Below are 17971 nucleotides of genomic sequence, written 5' to 3' on the forward strand. Positions count from 1 at the left end.
CATGGTGTTGGGCGAGATAAATTCGGCTTTTCAGGCATGGAGAATGGATTTTACATCTAGAGAGGATTTGGTCCTTTTGGAATGATAAGTGCAGGTTTATGACCAAGTTAAATGATGAGCGGCGAAGAATATGATCAGGCTGATCCCCAAGAGTTATCAGTTCGGGCGGTATGGTAAGCAGACGGATGCCGCCCAGCTTTAGGTTTTCTTCTTTGTTATTCTTCCTCTTTCACTAGAATCTAGTCAATTATAATAACTTAGACCCTTGAACGAATATACAAGTAAGTACATGTGTTCTGATTAATTGGTGATCTTTGGGTAGATAGGGTAAAGCAACAAGGATAAGGTATTCAAGCATGGTTAGCCATCTCAGTCGAGTCCGACAAAACTCAGTCAAGTCATCATTGGAACAGAGGAATTGTTACGATATTGATCTCTAAATTGCAAATAAATCTTGCGGTGGCTCGCTCTGACTTGGTTGATATTGGACAAGTCAAAGCCAAGTCAAAACTGAAATCGACATAAATCTTCGAGTCCACTTGGGAATCAAACAAAGGCAGACAAAAATTTGCAGAAACAGAGTTATGCAACAAATTGGTGCTACTCCAATGGTTCACAACAACAATTGCCTTTCATCATATCTCTATTGTTTTACCTTTTTTTTTTTTTAAGCTTTTATTGGAAAATTGAACGCCTAATAATTGAAACCAAACAAGCAAATTGATAGGTCATGCACTTATCCTTTTAGAAGTCAAGCCCATCTCCATTTTTCCTAACAATAGCCAACAATCATGTGTGAGTTGAATCCCATCTCCACCAAGTCTTGCCTTTGCCTTTGTTTTTATTAGAAAAGAAAAGAGTTTTTCAGGAAAATTTAATCCATTAGTAACGGCGAAGGGAAAGGAAGAAAAGGGAGGGAAAGGCTCAAGATTTGGTAGCCAATAAGGATGATGCAACATGATGGTCGTGACTAGTGATGCTAATATGACAAGTCAATCAAAGGTGAAGGAGTTAGGAAGCTTTGGGGTTAAAGGCTTAAATAGGTGCTAATGTGATAATTAGGGTAAATATGGGTTTTTCAACTTTCAAATTTAGGGCAAATTATCCAATTAGCTCTTGAACTTTTTGTCTAGGTAAAAATAAGCCTCTCATCTATTTTTGGCTGACTTTAAGCCATCGAACTTGTAAAATTGGACATCCGTGACTCTTTTAGCCAATTTATCCGATTTTGCAACCGGAAGGCCAATTCACATGAATAACTGTGTGCTTCTTCAAAAGGCATTTTTGTCCGCATCTTCTAGGCATCTTCTGGGTAAAAAGCGAACAACTCCTCCTGGTTTGTTATCCCAGTGAAGCAGATGGGTACTTACTTCACTCGACTAGCTTCTCAAATCTCAGTGTGGGTGTGTGTGTCTCAATCATGGAAGCATACAAACTATAGCGTGTTCGTACTTACCAGAAGAAGGGGACCGACAACATAAGAAAAACCAGCCAAGATAGAAGAGGAAGTTCATGGAAAAGGAATAGAATTGTTTTTACTACATACTTCTTGTACGTATTTCAGTTTGAGGTTTTGAGGAGAGGTGCGGTTTCTTTCACAGTAGTAAAATGCAGAAATAATACTCGGTCCAAGAAGAAGAGGAAGAGTGGTTAAATTTCTAATTCCAGCATCCATCTCTGGGGAAATCAAATTAATTTCAACTCTGACTAAAGATGGCGGATACTACTAGTAATTAATGGGGAAGTTGCACGGGAACAACCTCGGATCCGTGGTGTTCGACCACCCGACTCCCGGCGGAGGGCGTCAGTTTAAGATTTGGTCAGCCTCATTCCGCCGTATTATACTGGACACAGTTCAGTGCGGGACACGGCAGCATCATAAGCTCAACAACACTGGCAAATTAACCATCCAAGAGCCCAAGCTGGAGCCCGACATTGATCTCACTGTAGTCACAACACTGAGATATGAGTTGAGTAAAGGTAGTATTAGCAGTGGGATTAAGTATCCAACAAACACACCGCCCTCCGGATCCGACAAGTTATCAGACCTTCTGAAGCTATCGGAAAAAGAAAACGAACCGGACGAGGAAGAGGCGGAGGCGGTGAAGAGGAAAGTGGAGGCACTGGAGGAATTGAAGACAGTGGTGAAGAATCTCCAAAGTAGCAGTAGTGGTAGCAGCAGCCAACAACTCGAGGAAAATGAAAACCATGGCTTCTTAGCTCCAGATGTTCGCGTGTTGGAGGCAGCCAAGGAGATCAGAAGGCTCGCTAAAGGCGATTCTCAAGCCAGAACCACTCTTGCTTTGCTCGGAGCAATATCCCCGCTCGTGGCTTTGCTGGAAGCCCCCCCGCAATTCTACTTGTAGTACTTATTCATGTTTGTTCCTCCTTCCTAGAGAAATTCCTCAAGGATCCCAAATTCGAGATTGAATCTGTAATCCCAACAAGATTACAGATTCAATCCAACAGGGATGTAATCTTGTTGTTACCCAGTGAAGAAGGAGGAGTTGTTCCTTTTGCTTAGAAGATGCGGACAAAAATGCCCTTTAAGAAGCACACTGGCATTCGTGTAAATTGGCCTTTCGATTGCAAAATCGGATAAACTGGTTAAAAGGGTCACGGTGCCCAGTTTTACAAGTTCGAGGGCTTAAAGTCAACCAAAAATAGATGAAGGGTTTATTTTTATTTAGATAAAAAGTTCAAGGGCCAATTATCCAATTGACCCTCAAATTTATGGGCTTTCAAGGGTATGGAATTTGACATTTTGAAGGTGGTTTTTACTAAAGGAATTTTTTGGGCCTATTTGATGGAAGCGCAGATTAGCTATTTGAGCAAAGGTTTGTTAATTTGTTCATTTATTTGAAATTGTTAAAGGTTTTATTTCTAATTTACTATTTTCCTAGATTTAATATTTAATATTTTTGTTATGTGATTTGCAAATTTATGTTACATATGCTTAACAATATAATTACTTAGACTAGATTTATGGTTTGTTCAACAAATTTCTCCTTATATGTTATCATCAGCTCGAGTGCGATTAATATTGTGTTGTATAAAATATAACGGTTTTAATCTTATATTTAACTTTTGATATCATATAAAATAGGAATAAAAGGTGTTCTTAATGGTAAAATGATTTACTTTTAATGCTATAGATCATTAGTTACAGTAGCATAAATTTGTTTAACTAATTAGTGACAATGTAGGTATTTAACAAATCTAATTTGATAATTGTACTTGTTATGGTATTTTCTATTTTGTAGTAAGTTTTTCATATTTTTTGAAAATTTTTATGTGCTATAATGTGCATATCATCTGATATCCAACCGACATGCCACGACTGATATGGAACAACCGCAATCACGACATGATCGCGACCTGCGACGACGAACCATGTATCCAAGGGGCCAGAAAAGCCAGAAACCTTTAAAGATGAATTTGAAATCATGTCAGATATCTAGAGCTGGAAAACCAGGCTGAAATGCAATGATGGATGCAATCTAGTTGCTACTTTGGATGCAAGAGACGACGAGAGAATTATCTGAAGCAACTTTTGAACTCTGTGGATGACATTGATATAATTCTTCAAGAAATGCTGCAAATTTTCACTTCCTATGCAAAGATATTATGCCTTTTCAGCTTCAATATTTCACGAACTTGAATGCTTACGAAAGAGAAAACCAAGAAAACTAAACTGGAGAGAAATTCTACTTAGAAAAGTTCTTATGTACATGTGCCCCCCAATCCTTGAAATTGGACAGTGAATGCAAATAATCCTCAGAAGAACATAGGATTGCAAATCTACCCAGTTGGCAACTCAAGTACCAAACAACCCTTTACAAACATACAAGCAAACCTTCTCTCTTTCTCTAAAACACACAATGTTATAATGGGCAATGGCAAATCATGCTAACATCATAGTCTAAGCTGAATTCATTTGCCCGTGCGACCTTGTCCTCATCCATGCTTATACTTATCTCCTCAGCAATGCCTCTTAGATTCTTTGCAGCAGCATCCATGTTAATGCTGTGCTCGAAACACGTCAAACTCGAACTCCGGAGAGAGTGACTATCCATGTCCACATGAAATTTTTGAAGTCCAATTCCATCTATGCTTATGGAACTTTGAGAATGACCATTGTCAATCGATCCGCGATCCCGATAACCAGTTGATCCACTACGGAATCCTGATAGTTCAGCGGAATACAATGAAGATTGTTTAGGCATAAAGATTTCTACTGAATCAAGAGCTGTCTCTAGTTCTTGCCACACTTGAGTCATTGTAGGCTTCTCTTTCGGCATCTCCACCACACATCTTAATCCAAGTTGTCCCATCTTCAACATTATCTCCATGTTACATTCTTCTAGTAGAAGATTTGCATCTATGATTTCGTCAACTCTTCCTCTCTCCAGGCTAGACCTCGCCTGCACTTTTGGAAGAAAAAAAGATCATTCCATTTCTTCTTTCTCACTCGATCATATCTGGATAATGCATGTGTTGGTGCAAAATACACAAAAATCAGCGCGGACAGCATGATTGCAACAAAAATAAGGACCAAAAGGGGCACTTGTATGAAATGCTGGTTTATTCTACATAATAAGATATCCGGATCTTTCACTTACCCAATCAACAACATGAATATTAGGGTGTTTTCTAGATGAATCGACTGCAGGTCTAGCAGTAACAAGTTGCAGAAGAATGACACCGAAGCTATAAACATCGGTAAAAGGACTTAAATGGAAGCTTGCACAGTAGGCAGGGTCAAGGTACCCTGGTGTCCCTTTAACCTGACTGCTTACATGTGATTGATCCCCCACAGGACCTGATTTAACAAGGCCAAAATCTGAGACCTTAGCCTCAAAATTCTCGCTTACTAAGATGTTACTTGGTTTTATATCTCGATGGATTATACTTGGCTTTACTCCTTCATGCAGATGAGCTATCCCTACAAAATTAAGCAGATGATGCAGTTTAGGAATTAACCCCTTCTTGTACTTTTTGTCACTGAACTGTAAATTGCTCTCGTTAGAACTCACCCTTGGCTGCTCCAATTGCTATATTTACTCTTTGCCTCCAAGTTAAGCTCTTTCCTCCCCTTCCTGTAACAGCAATCATATATTCATCAAGAATATTCATGTACAATATGACAAAAAGTAACTTCAAAAAAATTTTTTTTTTTTGAGTTACTGAGATTTTACTAATACCCAAACAAGTGTTACAGAATACAAGGGGTATGCCCCTGGCACCAACACTAATTCAATCCATGGTAGGATTAACAACAAAACACCCACCCAAATCTAACACAATCCCAACTTAAAATCCAACACAAGTTATACAACAATAGAAGATCATTAACGAAAATCATGGTATGGTAGTAACCAAGACATCTTAGGTTCAAAACTTACCCATGATATAATCAAGTAATGAACCATTGCTGACATATTCATAGACCATTATCTTTTCTGCTCTTGATCCTGATGAAACGCAAGCTAATTAGACACTTGGTGCATGATACATCTATGTGCTGTTAGGTAAATATCTCATGTTTAGGTACATCATCTTACAACATTAGTCTGCCTACGCAAGTAAAAATCAGACATTTATCGGTGTTATAGTTTACCAGCTTGCTCGCAGAACCCTACCAGACCAACAAGGTTCTCGTGCTTCACTTTTGAAATCAACCTGACCTCTGTTTCACAAACAAACCTATAGTGAATCAGTTTTACAAATCGGATGGAAAACTATGTGGCTATGAAAGAAATAAATGGTATAGCACAAGTTATGGAGCGTTGCCATTTCTAAATTCCTCGATGCTTGTGCATGACGAAGGATGAAGCTTTTTGATTGCCAATACTCCCTCGGCTTCAAACGATCCTCTATATACATTTCCAAATGCGCCAGTACCAACCAAGCAATCTTGGCTAAAATTATTAGTTGCCTTCTGTAGTTCTTCTAACTGAAATCTTCTTGACCACATCTTTCCCGCATCCAGCTTACCTAAACATTGCCAAGAACTGGCTCAGCCTTTTCGCGTTGAACATGCCTTAGAATCTTATCAAACATAACATAAGACTAATTGACTTACCTTTGCCGTTTCGTCGTAACTTACAGCCTGCATAAAGCTTCCTCTTGTAACAAATAATCAACCAGCCAATCACAAATACGGCAACAATAACTATGATAATCCCTCCCCATACATGTTTGCGCGCAAGAAATGAACCACGATTTTCAGTTTGTGCAGGTGCTAAAGCAGGCAAAGATGGTGTTTTTTCTGCCATGATGCGTTGATATCGTTTCCCAATTAGAAAAATGGCATGAAATCCAACTCGTAAGTTTTAATTCTTGTAACAAGTGTATTCGTTAAAACTACTACTGAGTTTACTCTCTTCTGTATATTAATTACTCGCTCTTTCAAATGAGCAGTAGCATTATTTGATTCCTCTTTTGCAACAGCTGATTGACTAATTAAGAAGCAATCAAGCAGAAGAAACAAAGAAACATAAAGGCAGATATATGGGGTGGGGGGAGTTTAATCTCAGCCGGCTACCCTCAACCTCAAGTTCAATTGTCGCAGTCCAGTCTCATCTCTGACTCGGTCACTGAATTCTTCTCTCCAGACGGCACACCAGGACAAGGAAGCATGCAATCAAACAATTATTTTCCATAAAGAAGAAGAAAACAAACCTACTCTTAATTCAATAGTTCTAAAGATAGTTCAGCCAACTGGTTAATCAACTTCGTGCATTTTCTCAGACATGAAACAGGATACAGCTTGCATGCAAACTGGCTTGGCAGAGGATATTGTTTTATGAAGTAAAACAAGTAGGATGGCCTGTTTCCTTTAGCGGAGATCATTTCTGCTTTTCTTCTTGATGACAAAAAGAGGGGGCAGAGGCGACCAGCTATAGCTCCCATGGTTGTAGACAGGGAAACAAAGGGAGAATCAGAAAAGTACCGAATTTTATTTATTTAGCAAGTAAACTTCAACAAAGAACAAAATACGACTTTGGCAAATTTGTCCATGCATACAAATTTTCTAATATTACAAGATTAGGAGCTTGAAAACGATCCATAATAGTAATCATTTCTTAATCTGTTACTTCAGTATATCGTTCAATTTTTTAAACGAGACATCATAAATATTTCTACTACATTAAGTTTTTATGTTTCTTAATAGTTCCATTGAGCTCTAAACAGCCTTTCAATTGACGGTCTTGTGAATCATTAATTTCTTTGGTTTTAAATTCAATGAATCATACAAAATACAGAAGCCGATCATGATGAACTAGAAAAAGCCATCAACCTTGGATGTCATCCCCCTCGTTTATTTTCAACCGAAGATAATGACCAGTTCTTTTTGAAGAAAGAGGTAATCCCTCGGACTTTATCAAAGTATCTAATAGCTAGTTTGGGAGGATGGAAATGAAAAGAAAAGAAGAGAAATGATAAGTTAGAAAAGAAAAGAAAGGATCAAAGTTTCTATCTAAGTTGTTTGGGAGTTTTAAAAAAGAAAAGAAAGTGAGTAATTTTCCTTTGTTTGGGAGTTGAATGCAAAGGAAAGGAAAAGATACTTAAACAAATTATTTTACAAATATGCCCTTTCTATAAACAAATGTGAGAGGGATTCATCAGGTATTAAAATGTTTTGTATAGGATTTTAAGGGTAATTTGGTCATATTAAAAAATTTACTTAAACTTCTGTCCGTTCCTTCCCTCCAAAAGATGGAGGGCGGTGGAATCTTTCCTATTCTTTTCTTTTCCTTCTCATTTTAACTCCCAAACAATGGAAAAACTTTCTTATCCCTTCAAAACCTTTCTTTTCTTTTCATTTCCATCCTCCCAAACTAGCTATAAGTCTCTCTATTAATTAACAGTTTGGGCGCCTACCAGGCCCTCGTTAGTAGGGTTTGAAGGGTTTGAGGTGTTAATTTCTTTAAAAAGTCATTATTAATTAATTAAAAGCACATACTCCTTCCGTCGCTCCCATTTGAGGTGTTAATTTCTTTAAAAAGTATAGGTAATTTGAGAAGGAAAGTGTCTAAAGACAGAGGGTTATATTAATTGTGAATGTGTATTAATATAGTAAGTTAGGTGTCATTGATTAATTAAAAGCACATGCTTCTTCTGTACGGTTCAAATTACAGTTCACTTTCTAATTGAAGAATATAATTAACTTATAATTTCTCTAAAATAACCTATTTTGTTATCAATGACTATAACCTATCTTATTTATTAATTGTTTGGATTCATGCCATGAACCGTACAACTTTTCATAGTACAATTGTTGTAATTAATGTAAAAGTATAGTAATTAGTTATACTTCTAATATTAATGTAAGGGTATTTTAAGAAAATAGTAGATTACATTTACTCTTCCGACAAAGTTAACTAATTTTTCTTAAATTGTGTTAAAAAAAATAAAACTATCAAAGTGCGACAAAAAGAGCATTTATTTTGGTTGCCAAATGACTATGAATCACGCAACTTTCACCCCAAAACTTCTCTATCTCCCCTATTCAGTAATTCTTGTAAAAACAAAGATAGAGTTACATCCTCTCCAACACTTGCACGCATGATGGCTTCACAGGCATTCAAAAGATAGTGATGGAAATTGTATAGATTGTTTCAAAAGGAAACTCATAATGGAGAAAAAAAAATTCAGAATTACAGATATCCTGAGGTCTGTAGATCACCGGTTAACTCCACCAAAAGGTGAATGATGAGGCATTAGAGATATAAATAATAAATGAGTACTGCTACAACAGCTGTTCGTCGTCAGCTTCTGTTGTTTTTTGTGACAAGAAGGTAACCTAAGATGAATCCGAAAGAGCCAAGACAAGCTAACGTAAGCCCAGGCCCAGCCTACTCGAATCATAATGGAGTTTGGGTTGCCGCCGTTTGGGGTTGGACCGTCGCAGGATTTTGAAGATTGATTCCCAGGAAAAAGAGTACGTAGTTGTTCTTTAAACTTGACGAAGTCAGAGACTTGGGCCTTAGAATGCGATATTTAACATCACAAGTGCGGATCCTTTATTCTTGTCTTTTACTTTCTCTGGACCAAACGTGTGCTCATAGTTAAACACTTTTCCACCAGCAAAAGAATTTGTCAAAATAAAATAGAAAAACAAGATAATGCTATTTATAAATCGATCAATCTAAAAGACAAAACCTCAGCCTTATGCTACAATTAAGGTCAATTTCATGTTAGCTCCGCTAGATTAAGCTTTTATTATTAATTATTATTATCATTATTATATCACATGTGATGTAACCCACAATTATGAGATCAATACAACAAAATTACAACTAACCCATGCAAATTATAGCTCCTTCAACATACAAGTCAACTAACCTCCATTTGCTCAAAAAGGGCAAAAAAAAATCCATTACTAGTAAGACAACTACTACTAGCATAAGTTAGAAAAAAACTCACAAGTTTTGAGACTCGAACCGGAATCTTTTAGATTTTGAGGTCCTAATTTTGATATGTATTCTTGGAGAAGTAACTTATACTACATGATAACCAACAGAATTGAGGTCAAACGTATGGAAACATCGAAATCATGCGATTGGGATTTTCCCTAATTTGGATCGAATTGCCAAGTTCGTGCTCAAGAAGCTTCATTTCGCAAGTTAAGACTAATCCTTTCGTGTTGTACACTTTGGTGCAATTTGAAACTTATCAACAATGACGAGTGAATTGACTTTATAAGTTGCAACTCCTTCAACCTTCTTCTGACAAAGACCATCTTCATATGTGGGCTTAAAGAAGCTGATGTAGGACTAGGATGTGTAAAATAATCTGTACCACGTAGCATTTCCCATTTCTTGTATTTGGATTTAATGTATTTCATACTCATAAAATGATTTTGTTTGGTGTTGGACGGTATAATTCATAATTTGAATTTTTCAACAAGTTTAATAAAATATGTACACTAGTTTTCAAATGCATTCCAATTCCTATCCAACTTAACAAGGGGATGATGTATATATTACCATCACGTTTGATTCCAAATGCTTAGGATACCTGCTTCGGTTTTCTTGTTAAGCCAATAAGCCAAAGACCTTGAGCATATCTGCCGACACAGATTTGGACAAGCCATCATCATTCCGAAGTTCAGACTTCAGACATGTAAAACTCAACATCTAATGGTCTGTTTGGTTGGAAGTAAAATGTTTTCCTTGGGAAAATATTTTCCGTGGAAGTAATTTTCCATAAAAATCATTTCCCTTTCATCATTTTCAGGTGTTTGGTTAGCTTATTGAAAATATTTTCTTACTTCATTTTTCTGGTGTTTGTTTAACTTTTGAAATATTTTCACTTTTATCTCTATCTTTACTTTTTACACATTATAACTACATACTTCTTCCCATGCAAAATAAGAAAATTTATCTCATTGTTTAACTTTAAAAAATCTTGGAGAAATGTATATATGAATAAAAAACATCTCCTTAAGCAATAAACAAATTGCTGGTCATTTAGTGTCAAAAATCAATCATACGCAATGCTTATTGTGACATATATCTTGCACTCTCACTGAAAATTTCTCTAGAAAAGAATGTTCCTATTATACATAATTAATTACTAGCATAGGATGAGCAGGATGAGGTTTTTTTTTTATTTTGAATATACTAGGGGGAGGGTTGGGTTGGGTTGGATGGTACGGGAGAGGGAGTGTAAGGAAGAGGTCTTAGGTTCGAATCCTCCTGTTTACACTAAAAAAAAAAAAAGAACATACTACAAGATGTTTTCAGTAAGTTTGGAACATACTACAGGCGGGATGCATGCATTTCGGAAAACAACTTCAGTAAGTTTGGAAGGGAAGTTGTTTTCCATAAGATGAGTGAAAATATTTTACATAGGAAAATGTTTTCAGTAACTTTTGTGTAACCAAACACGGGAAATTAGGAAAATATTTTCCTGGAAAACATTTTCACCCGAAACAAACGGACCCTAAATGTAACTCTTACCCTCTTAGACAAGTATCATACATGTCTGTCTTTGATGTGGGTAGTTATGAGCTAATGGCAGATGTACCGAATCTGATGTACTGAATTTTTATCCCCCATTTTCCACTATTTTCTTGTTTGAAAAATACGTTTGGATGGATTCGACTCCGATCATCATTATGAACCAGAGCATGTCTAGATGAGATTATAAGTCGCTTATAAGGGCTCTTACATATCGCTTATTAATACAATTGTCACTATTGTTATTATTATTATAAAACCCGATAAGGATATGCAACGAATTCGAATTCAGCAATTCGGAAGTTTGAATTAGGAATTTTTCGAAAATTTGGCAGCAGAATTACCGATCGAATTCGATTTCGAATTCACCAGTTCCGAATTCGATTTTGATTCAGTAAATTCGAAATTCACCGAATTCGGAAACCCTTTTTCCCTTTTTTTTTTCCTTTTTTGTTAGATGTATATAATATAAATTTTATATTACATATATTATAAAAAATATTATTATTATATATAATATATATTATAAAACGAAATTGAAATCGGAAATTTCAATTTCGATTTCCGATTTCGAAATATGAATTCGAAATCGAAAATTTCGATTTAAAAAACTCTATTACCGAATTCGAACCAAATTCGCATAATTCGAAATCAGAAATTCCAATTTCAGTGTCGAATTCCGAATTACCAATTTTGAAAAATTCAAATTCAATTCGAATTCGATCGGTAAATCAAAATTTTTCGATTTTTCACACTCCCAGAACTCGATGCCTAGTGCTTCTTAGTCCTCTTTTGTTTTTTTGGGGGGTGGGGGGGGGGGGGGTATAATTTTTGACAACACATCTTTCTGTACCAAGATTTTTATTAGATTAACGAACCTTTGATAGTTCAAGTGGTTAAGTGGGTGCTAAGCATGTTACTCTTTGCATTGCAGCTAGAAATAGTTATAAAGTCCTTGTACGCTTACTAAGGTGAAAATACAGGTCTCTTCAAATAACACAATTCTGATGATTTCTTCGCTGCGGAATTCAATCAAGGGCCGCCCTGCCAGTACAAGAGGTCCCCAAAATAAATTCCTGTTTGGATGCATCGTGTATCATCTTGGGCAGGTGTGGAATAAACTAGAGATACAAGACTAACAAAATTATGGAAACATCTACGTTCAAATTTATGACTACCACAATTTCAACGATTGCTGTAAAAATCACATTCACAATCAATTGACTTAACCATTCATAAGTTAGTCCCAACATCATCTTTAATGAGCCATGCATACACCTCAAAAAAAAAGTCCCTAGTGACTGCTGTACTGTGGGCAACCTACAACATTTTGCAGACTGCAATTGGTGAGGATGTCAGAGAATTGGAAGGAAAATCCAGGTTCATCTCATTTCCTGTAGTAATATGGTGGAAATTTCAAAGATGTTAGTTTTTTTTTTCTCACAAATGATCAAGAACACACGCACACAGTTAGATAACACTCGGAGAACACAAAAGATGTTAGATTAACACAAAAGATGTTAGTTATTCTCACATCTTTTATCTCCACTCTCTGACTTTCAAATAAAGAAAAAACCTTCTCCTTCCTTGCAAAGGAGGCTTGAAACCCTTTCAGGATTGAGTTGCTTAGCATACAGCACAAAAATTATCATAAGCTATTGTAACATTCTTTGGTCAGGTAGGACTCTAGTGTCAGAATTTGGTAGCTGTGCTTCAAACGAGTTTGAAAGTCTACTGTTCATGGCAGTCATAGTAATACACAATCTTTAACTAATCTAAAAACCATAAGTCCTTTTATCAAGCAAATAGTAGTGCTTTGAAAGTAACAGGTTTCAAAATATATGAGAATCCTATCAAACTTGCTCCTGGGGATACTTATCGTCAAATCCAATTCAACACTCCAAACTTAAACCTAAAAGGACGATATAGAAGAAAGAAACAATAATAGTCTTTTAACTTGACTGACCCAATAATTTACGTTGGCCTACACGGATGTCTTCTTTCAATCCTAACATAGGGAGTAAATAAGCTTGTCCCCAGCTCCCAATTAAATGTAAACAACCAACAACAATTACAGATGCATTTGTATCAGGGTCCCAGTTCCAGTGGCTCATAATTGCATCTGGTCGGTGTTGCTCACTTCTCTGGCACTAAAGAGTGACAGGCAGATAACAAGACCAGGAAAGTTCTCAAGGGCTTGCCTCATATGCAGGCACGAAGGCCATACCCTATAGGAGGACGAGTACTCCCCAAATTAGCTGTAGGTAAAAAATTGATCTCCTGTACTTGAAATGATAAGTTCGCCTAGTACAGTGCGTTGAAGACCGAATATGGGTTATATCCCTCGGCCAAGAACACTCACAAAGTGGTCCTGATGACCTTATGGGACAGGAACAAACACACAAACAACCCCCACCCAAAAACACCAAAAACAAAAGATTTGAGACCATAAACATGCCCTTGATTCCTGCTTCCTAATCATGCTCAAGACGACTCTTTCTACATCTTTAAGACAGAAATTTTGACATGAAAAGTGATATGAGATTTTGATCAAAACATCACATGACGAGAAAGCACTAGGGAATCAGATCACTATCATAAACCTCAAAATTTTTTTACAAGACTGATGATCAAGTACAAGACTGAACTAAGCGTGACAAACTCGTGCTAATTACATGTGGCTGTTTGGAAAAATGGTATAACTGAGGGTTTAATTGAATAAATAGAAACCCTATATACTAATGTATAATTTACAAGAACAGAAAGTTTACAGGTCCCTTCTGCACAATGGACAAGATCCATGCCTCACCAACCATGTGTCGATGCATGGTAGGTGGAACATGTGGTGACAATGAGGTAAACTTCTAACAGTCTCCCCAATCTGAAAGTCCTGCACAGAGAAACAACCAATACATTAGATGAGAATTTGCAAGCATTCTGGACTAATAATCAAATGGCATAATACAAAGAGTAACTTGTAAAAGTACCTGAAGGCAGACGGAACAAGAAACTCGCTCGCCAGAATCATCGACATTGTTATCGTCCGTGATCACAATCTTTGGTATCTTTTCAACAGAATCTCCTGGCAAACCCTTGGCACCCCCAGTGTCAAATATGTTGGGGACCTCTTCAAATGTCGTTTCAACAGCTCCCATCTGATTCATCAGCAAAACTATAAGCAAACGAAAAAATTAAAAAGAACATAAGATTTTCTGAGTAACAGGAATTTGCTCTTGCCTGACTTTGCACTGCACTTAACATAGCAGGACCAATCCGCTCACGAACAAGTCTGCCGCTTAACAGGCTCGCAATGACATCGATCTGATGAAAAAATTCATGATATTTACACATATTAGGCACACATATTTTCAATGAATAAGATGACTGAGTCGCTAATGAAGTCACAATTGCAATACATTTGCAGAATTAAGGACACCAATTAAGATGTTCAGATTATGAGAAAATATAGAACTTTGCTCACCAAATAAAGGAGGCACCCAATGCCAGATTCATCAGACTGCCATAGGAGAAGGGATGACTCGAAGACCTCAATGGAGAAAACAGCTCCAGATATTGCACCAACTGCAGCCCCTCTAACAAATCCACTTTCAGTCTCTTGGCCTATCAAGGCTCCAGTCATAGCTCCTAATAAAGTACCCACTGGATAACCAAAAGCAAGTTAATTTCCCCTTCAGTTTTCCTTTAACCAACCAAATAACAGAGTTCCACAGGCCAAGGATTACCTAAACCTATTTCATTTTGTAATACATACATAATATACATATATGAATTTCTGACAGGTTGAAGCCCAAAACCCCTGCCTATTTGGGGAATTTAAGAGAGAGAGAAATTTAGATGAAAAACCGTCTACAGCAAAATGCTCAAGAAGATTTCAGAATGATTCCAAAGATTCTCGCTTTTCGTGCAAGTATCAAATGATCTAAAGACAATACCGCAATACACCAATTTTGGCAACATTATGAACTATCAGTCGCGAGATCTCAGACAAAACTAAAGATGAGAGAAAAGGAGGAGGTTAGTAAAATTCTCTCTTTTTTCGATAAATAAATATGGGCAAATTCTACAAGCTAATTTGCACACAACATCATTTGAAAAATCGACAACATCCCAGATCGCATATGTGCAAATTCACATCAGATAACACAAGTAAATCTAGAATCAATGGCCATTTGACCACAAAATTGCAAACTTTAAGAGAAACAGTGCAGGGTAGAGGGCAAGCGGGATAATTATAATGAAACAATTAAATTAAAAGGAAAACTAAAGGATTAACACTCACCTAGTGCAAAGAAAAAGGTGAAGATTGCAGAGAATACATTTCCAATAATAGCAGAAACTGCAAAGCTGAAATATTGTTTAACTTTATCGGCCAAATTCCTGAATGAAAATGAGAAAGAAGAAGAAGAAGGCAAAGAATGAGATGGATAAGCATAAAACTCCATGGATTCTGTCTCCAATCTCAAGAATTTAGAAAAGGGGATTTTTTTTTTTTTATTTATTGAGAAGAAAAAGAGGATTTTGGTTCAGGTCTATAACCTATGAGGAACCAGCTACATACAGAAATATCTAAGCTTAATTATGTACGTGTTGTTGGACATATATAGGGCATAGGGTAAGACTAAGAGGAGAGGGGGTCCATATGGTGGCGTTTTCGTAATATTGTCCTTAGTCCTTAAGAGAAGATAAAAGGAAACCACATAAACCAACTAGGCTTTTCTTCTATTGTTAATTTTCGCAGAAATCAGACGTATAAATAGAGCATTTATAACTTTTTCTTCTTCTTGTCCTGTGGGACTTGTGGATTCTCTTCTTTATTTCAATATTTCACAGGCTTTTTCTTGTTTCTGTTACTTCTTTTTTCCCTTTGTGTGAAAATTATGCCATCTAGTATGTACAATTTACAGCAGTGATTCCTAAATAAAGATTGTCACTATTCGGTAAATTTTATTTTACTTTTTTTTTTTTTTTATCAATACAAGGGATATCCCAATTTATGCTGCTGGACTAATACCCTATGACTGTGCACCCTTTCAAGAAGACACAACCAGTAAAAAGGGGCTCGAACACACGATGATTAGATTCGTAACTGCTAACCTGCGGCCAACCCTGGTGGCTGTTCGGTGAATTTCATCTGACTACTTAGGTTCGTAAATCAGTTTTGTTGTTGTGCTTCTTTTTGCCGTTGAATAATTATAGCATGTATGATTCCCTAGTACACGTTGCTCCGCTACGTTTTCAGAGGCACGAGAAAGCGAAGCCTCCCTTTGACAAAACTGAGCGTGTTTGTTTGGTTTGGGGTTAAATGGTCCAACAAATGATCACATGCCGAGTCTAACACTCGTTTTCCCTCAATCCAAAAGCAATGGGAAAAAAAGAAAATTAAAAAGAAAAAAAAAGAGAGAATGATATATTTTCAATTTTCATTTTCCTTTAATTTTCTAGTTGCCTCTTCTACCATTTTTTATCCTCCTTTGTTCTTTTTTACTGTAAAGAAAAACTTTTCTTATTTTTTTGGTGTCAAAACTAGCTTTGGGAACAGGTTTTTGTGAGGGTTTGCTAAATTATGCTATATTTGACAATGAGACGTGACTTAATTCATAAGACGATTTACCGGTGATCAGTAGATTGCGGGTTCGAATTATCAAAGGAATATGTGAAGAATTATTCCTGATCCTTTTTAATAAAAAAAATTACTACTACAACAGATCCTGTTTTCTTTTTCTTGTCGAGAACAGCTCAAGGGGCTGGTTCGAATTTATTCCTCTGTCAGCTTCAAGTTCATGTTTTTTCCAAATTTTGCTGTTGAGGTGGTGGGGGTGGACTTTCATCTCCAAGTCCATTCATAGTTCCCTTCTACCCTTTATTCCATTCTCATTTAGTTAGAATCATGAATATACGTGCCTCATTTTTGTTTATTGTGTTGACATTAGGAGATTATAAACATTTCGTAGCAGATAAAAGTTTGTATCAAAACCATTGGTTTACTATATCAAAATAGTACAATATGCCCTAAAACATTTTCATTAAAATTTGTATCCCAAAGACAAAAAGAAATGTGTGGAAAAAGTCTTGTTGATATATAAATATATATATAATTCTACAAAACTATAATCATGTACTAATAATTATTTCAAAGCTTAACAATACTATTTATTTAATCCCAAGGCTCCATTATATGAGGCTGACTACAATGGAAGGGTCAACATCTCTGCCGTCTCAGCTCAGCTCTTAATTAAAGTGCGGAGAGGTTTTCGCACTGTTTCTTAAAGACATTTTCTCTTTCCCCGCCAGTGGGCTTGCTGCAATATCACAGAATTCACAGGCCCTATTCCTTTTTCTTTTTCTTTTTCTTTTTTTTTTTAATACTGTCAGAACAGAAATTGCAGATGCGCGTATTTGCAGTCGAATTTATTATCAAGTGTTAATGCCATTAGTAGCAATTAATCACTTTCAACTGTGATACTTCAAAGAAAGTTCCTTCTGAAGTGGACCCAAAGGGCCAAATCTCAAAATTAAAGTTTAAGCATGACATCTACCAAATTTTAGCGAGGGCAAGGACTTAAATCGCCGGCCACGATTTTATTTGAGAGATTTTGTTGAGAAACGTACTGATTAGAGCTTCTTCTCAGAGACGTACCCTCGCCCAGCTTTGTCTCTTAATTACGCGTTTTAATAGTAGATGATTAAATCGGTAATTCTCTGTGTTCAAGAATACTCTTTGATATTTTGTATTCAGATTAATACACTATTTTTTAGGCCAGAATATTCCCCACAACTAAAGAAATGAATCTGTCTAATAGGTGTCCATTACACACACCGGTTAAGATGTGATTCATTCAGGTATTAAATTTTTGAAAAAAACTAACATTAATTAGAAAAAGTGCGTAAATACAAATAAGTGTAATAATTGTTTGAGTATGTATGCACACGATAATTTAGATGGAATTCAAGTGTGTTAACGATGCTCATTTGGACACCTG

At 36.4% G+C, this 17971-nt stretch overlaps 2 protein-coding genes across 2 annotated transcripts; both read right to left on the reverse strand.

The window, feature by feature from the left end:
• Positions 1–3884: 3884 nt before the first annotated feature.
• LOC113777983 (probable serine/threonine-protein kinase PBL9) lies at positions 3885–6278 on the reverse strand. Its single transcript, XM_027323218.1, has 6 exons — positions 6086–6278; positions 5794–5997; positions 5406–5474; positions 5037–5099; positions 4623–4945; positions 3885–4424 (listed from the first exon to the last, which is right to left on the reverse strand). The coding sequence occupies exons 1-6, from the start codon at positions 6276–6278 to the stop codon at positions 3885–3887; spliced, it is 1392 nt and encodes a 463-aa protein (XP_027179019.1).
• A 7255-nt stretch (positions 6279–13533) lies between these two features.
• LOC113777696 (NEP1-interacting protein-like 1) lies at positions 13534–15548 on the reverse strand. Its single transcript, XM_027322863.1, has 5 exons — positions 15271–15548; positions 14452–14630; positions 14208–14291; positions 13958–14125; positions 13534–13860 (listed from the first exon to the last, which is right to left on the reverse strand). Exons 1-5 carry the CDS (start codon positions 15431–15433, stop codon positions 13738–13740), a joined length of 717 nt encoding a protein of 238 aa, XP_027178664.1. The 5' UTR covers positions 15434–15548; the 3' UTR covers positions 13534–13737.
• Positions 15549–17971: the final 2423 nt, after the last annotated feature.

The sequence above is a fragment of the Coffea eugenioides genome, chromosome 7, assembly GCF_003713205.1.
Source record: "Coffea eugenioides isolate CCC68of chromosome 7, Ceug_1.0, whole genome shotgun sequence".
NCBI classification, from domain to species: Eukaryota; Viridiplantae; Streptophyta; class Magnoliopsida; order Gentianales; family Rubiaceae; genus Coffea; species Coffea eugenioides.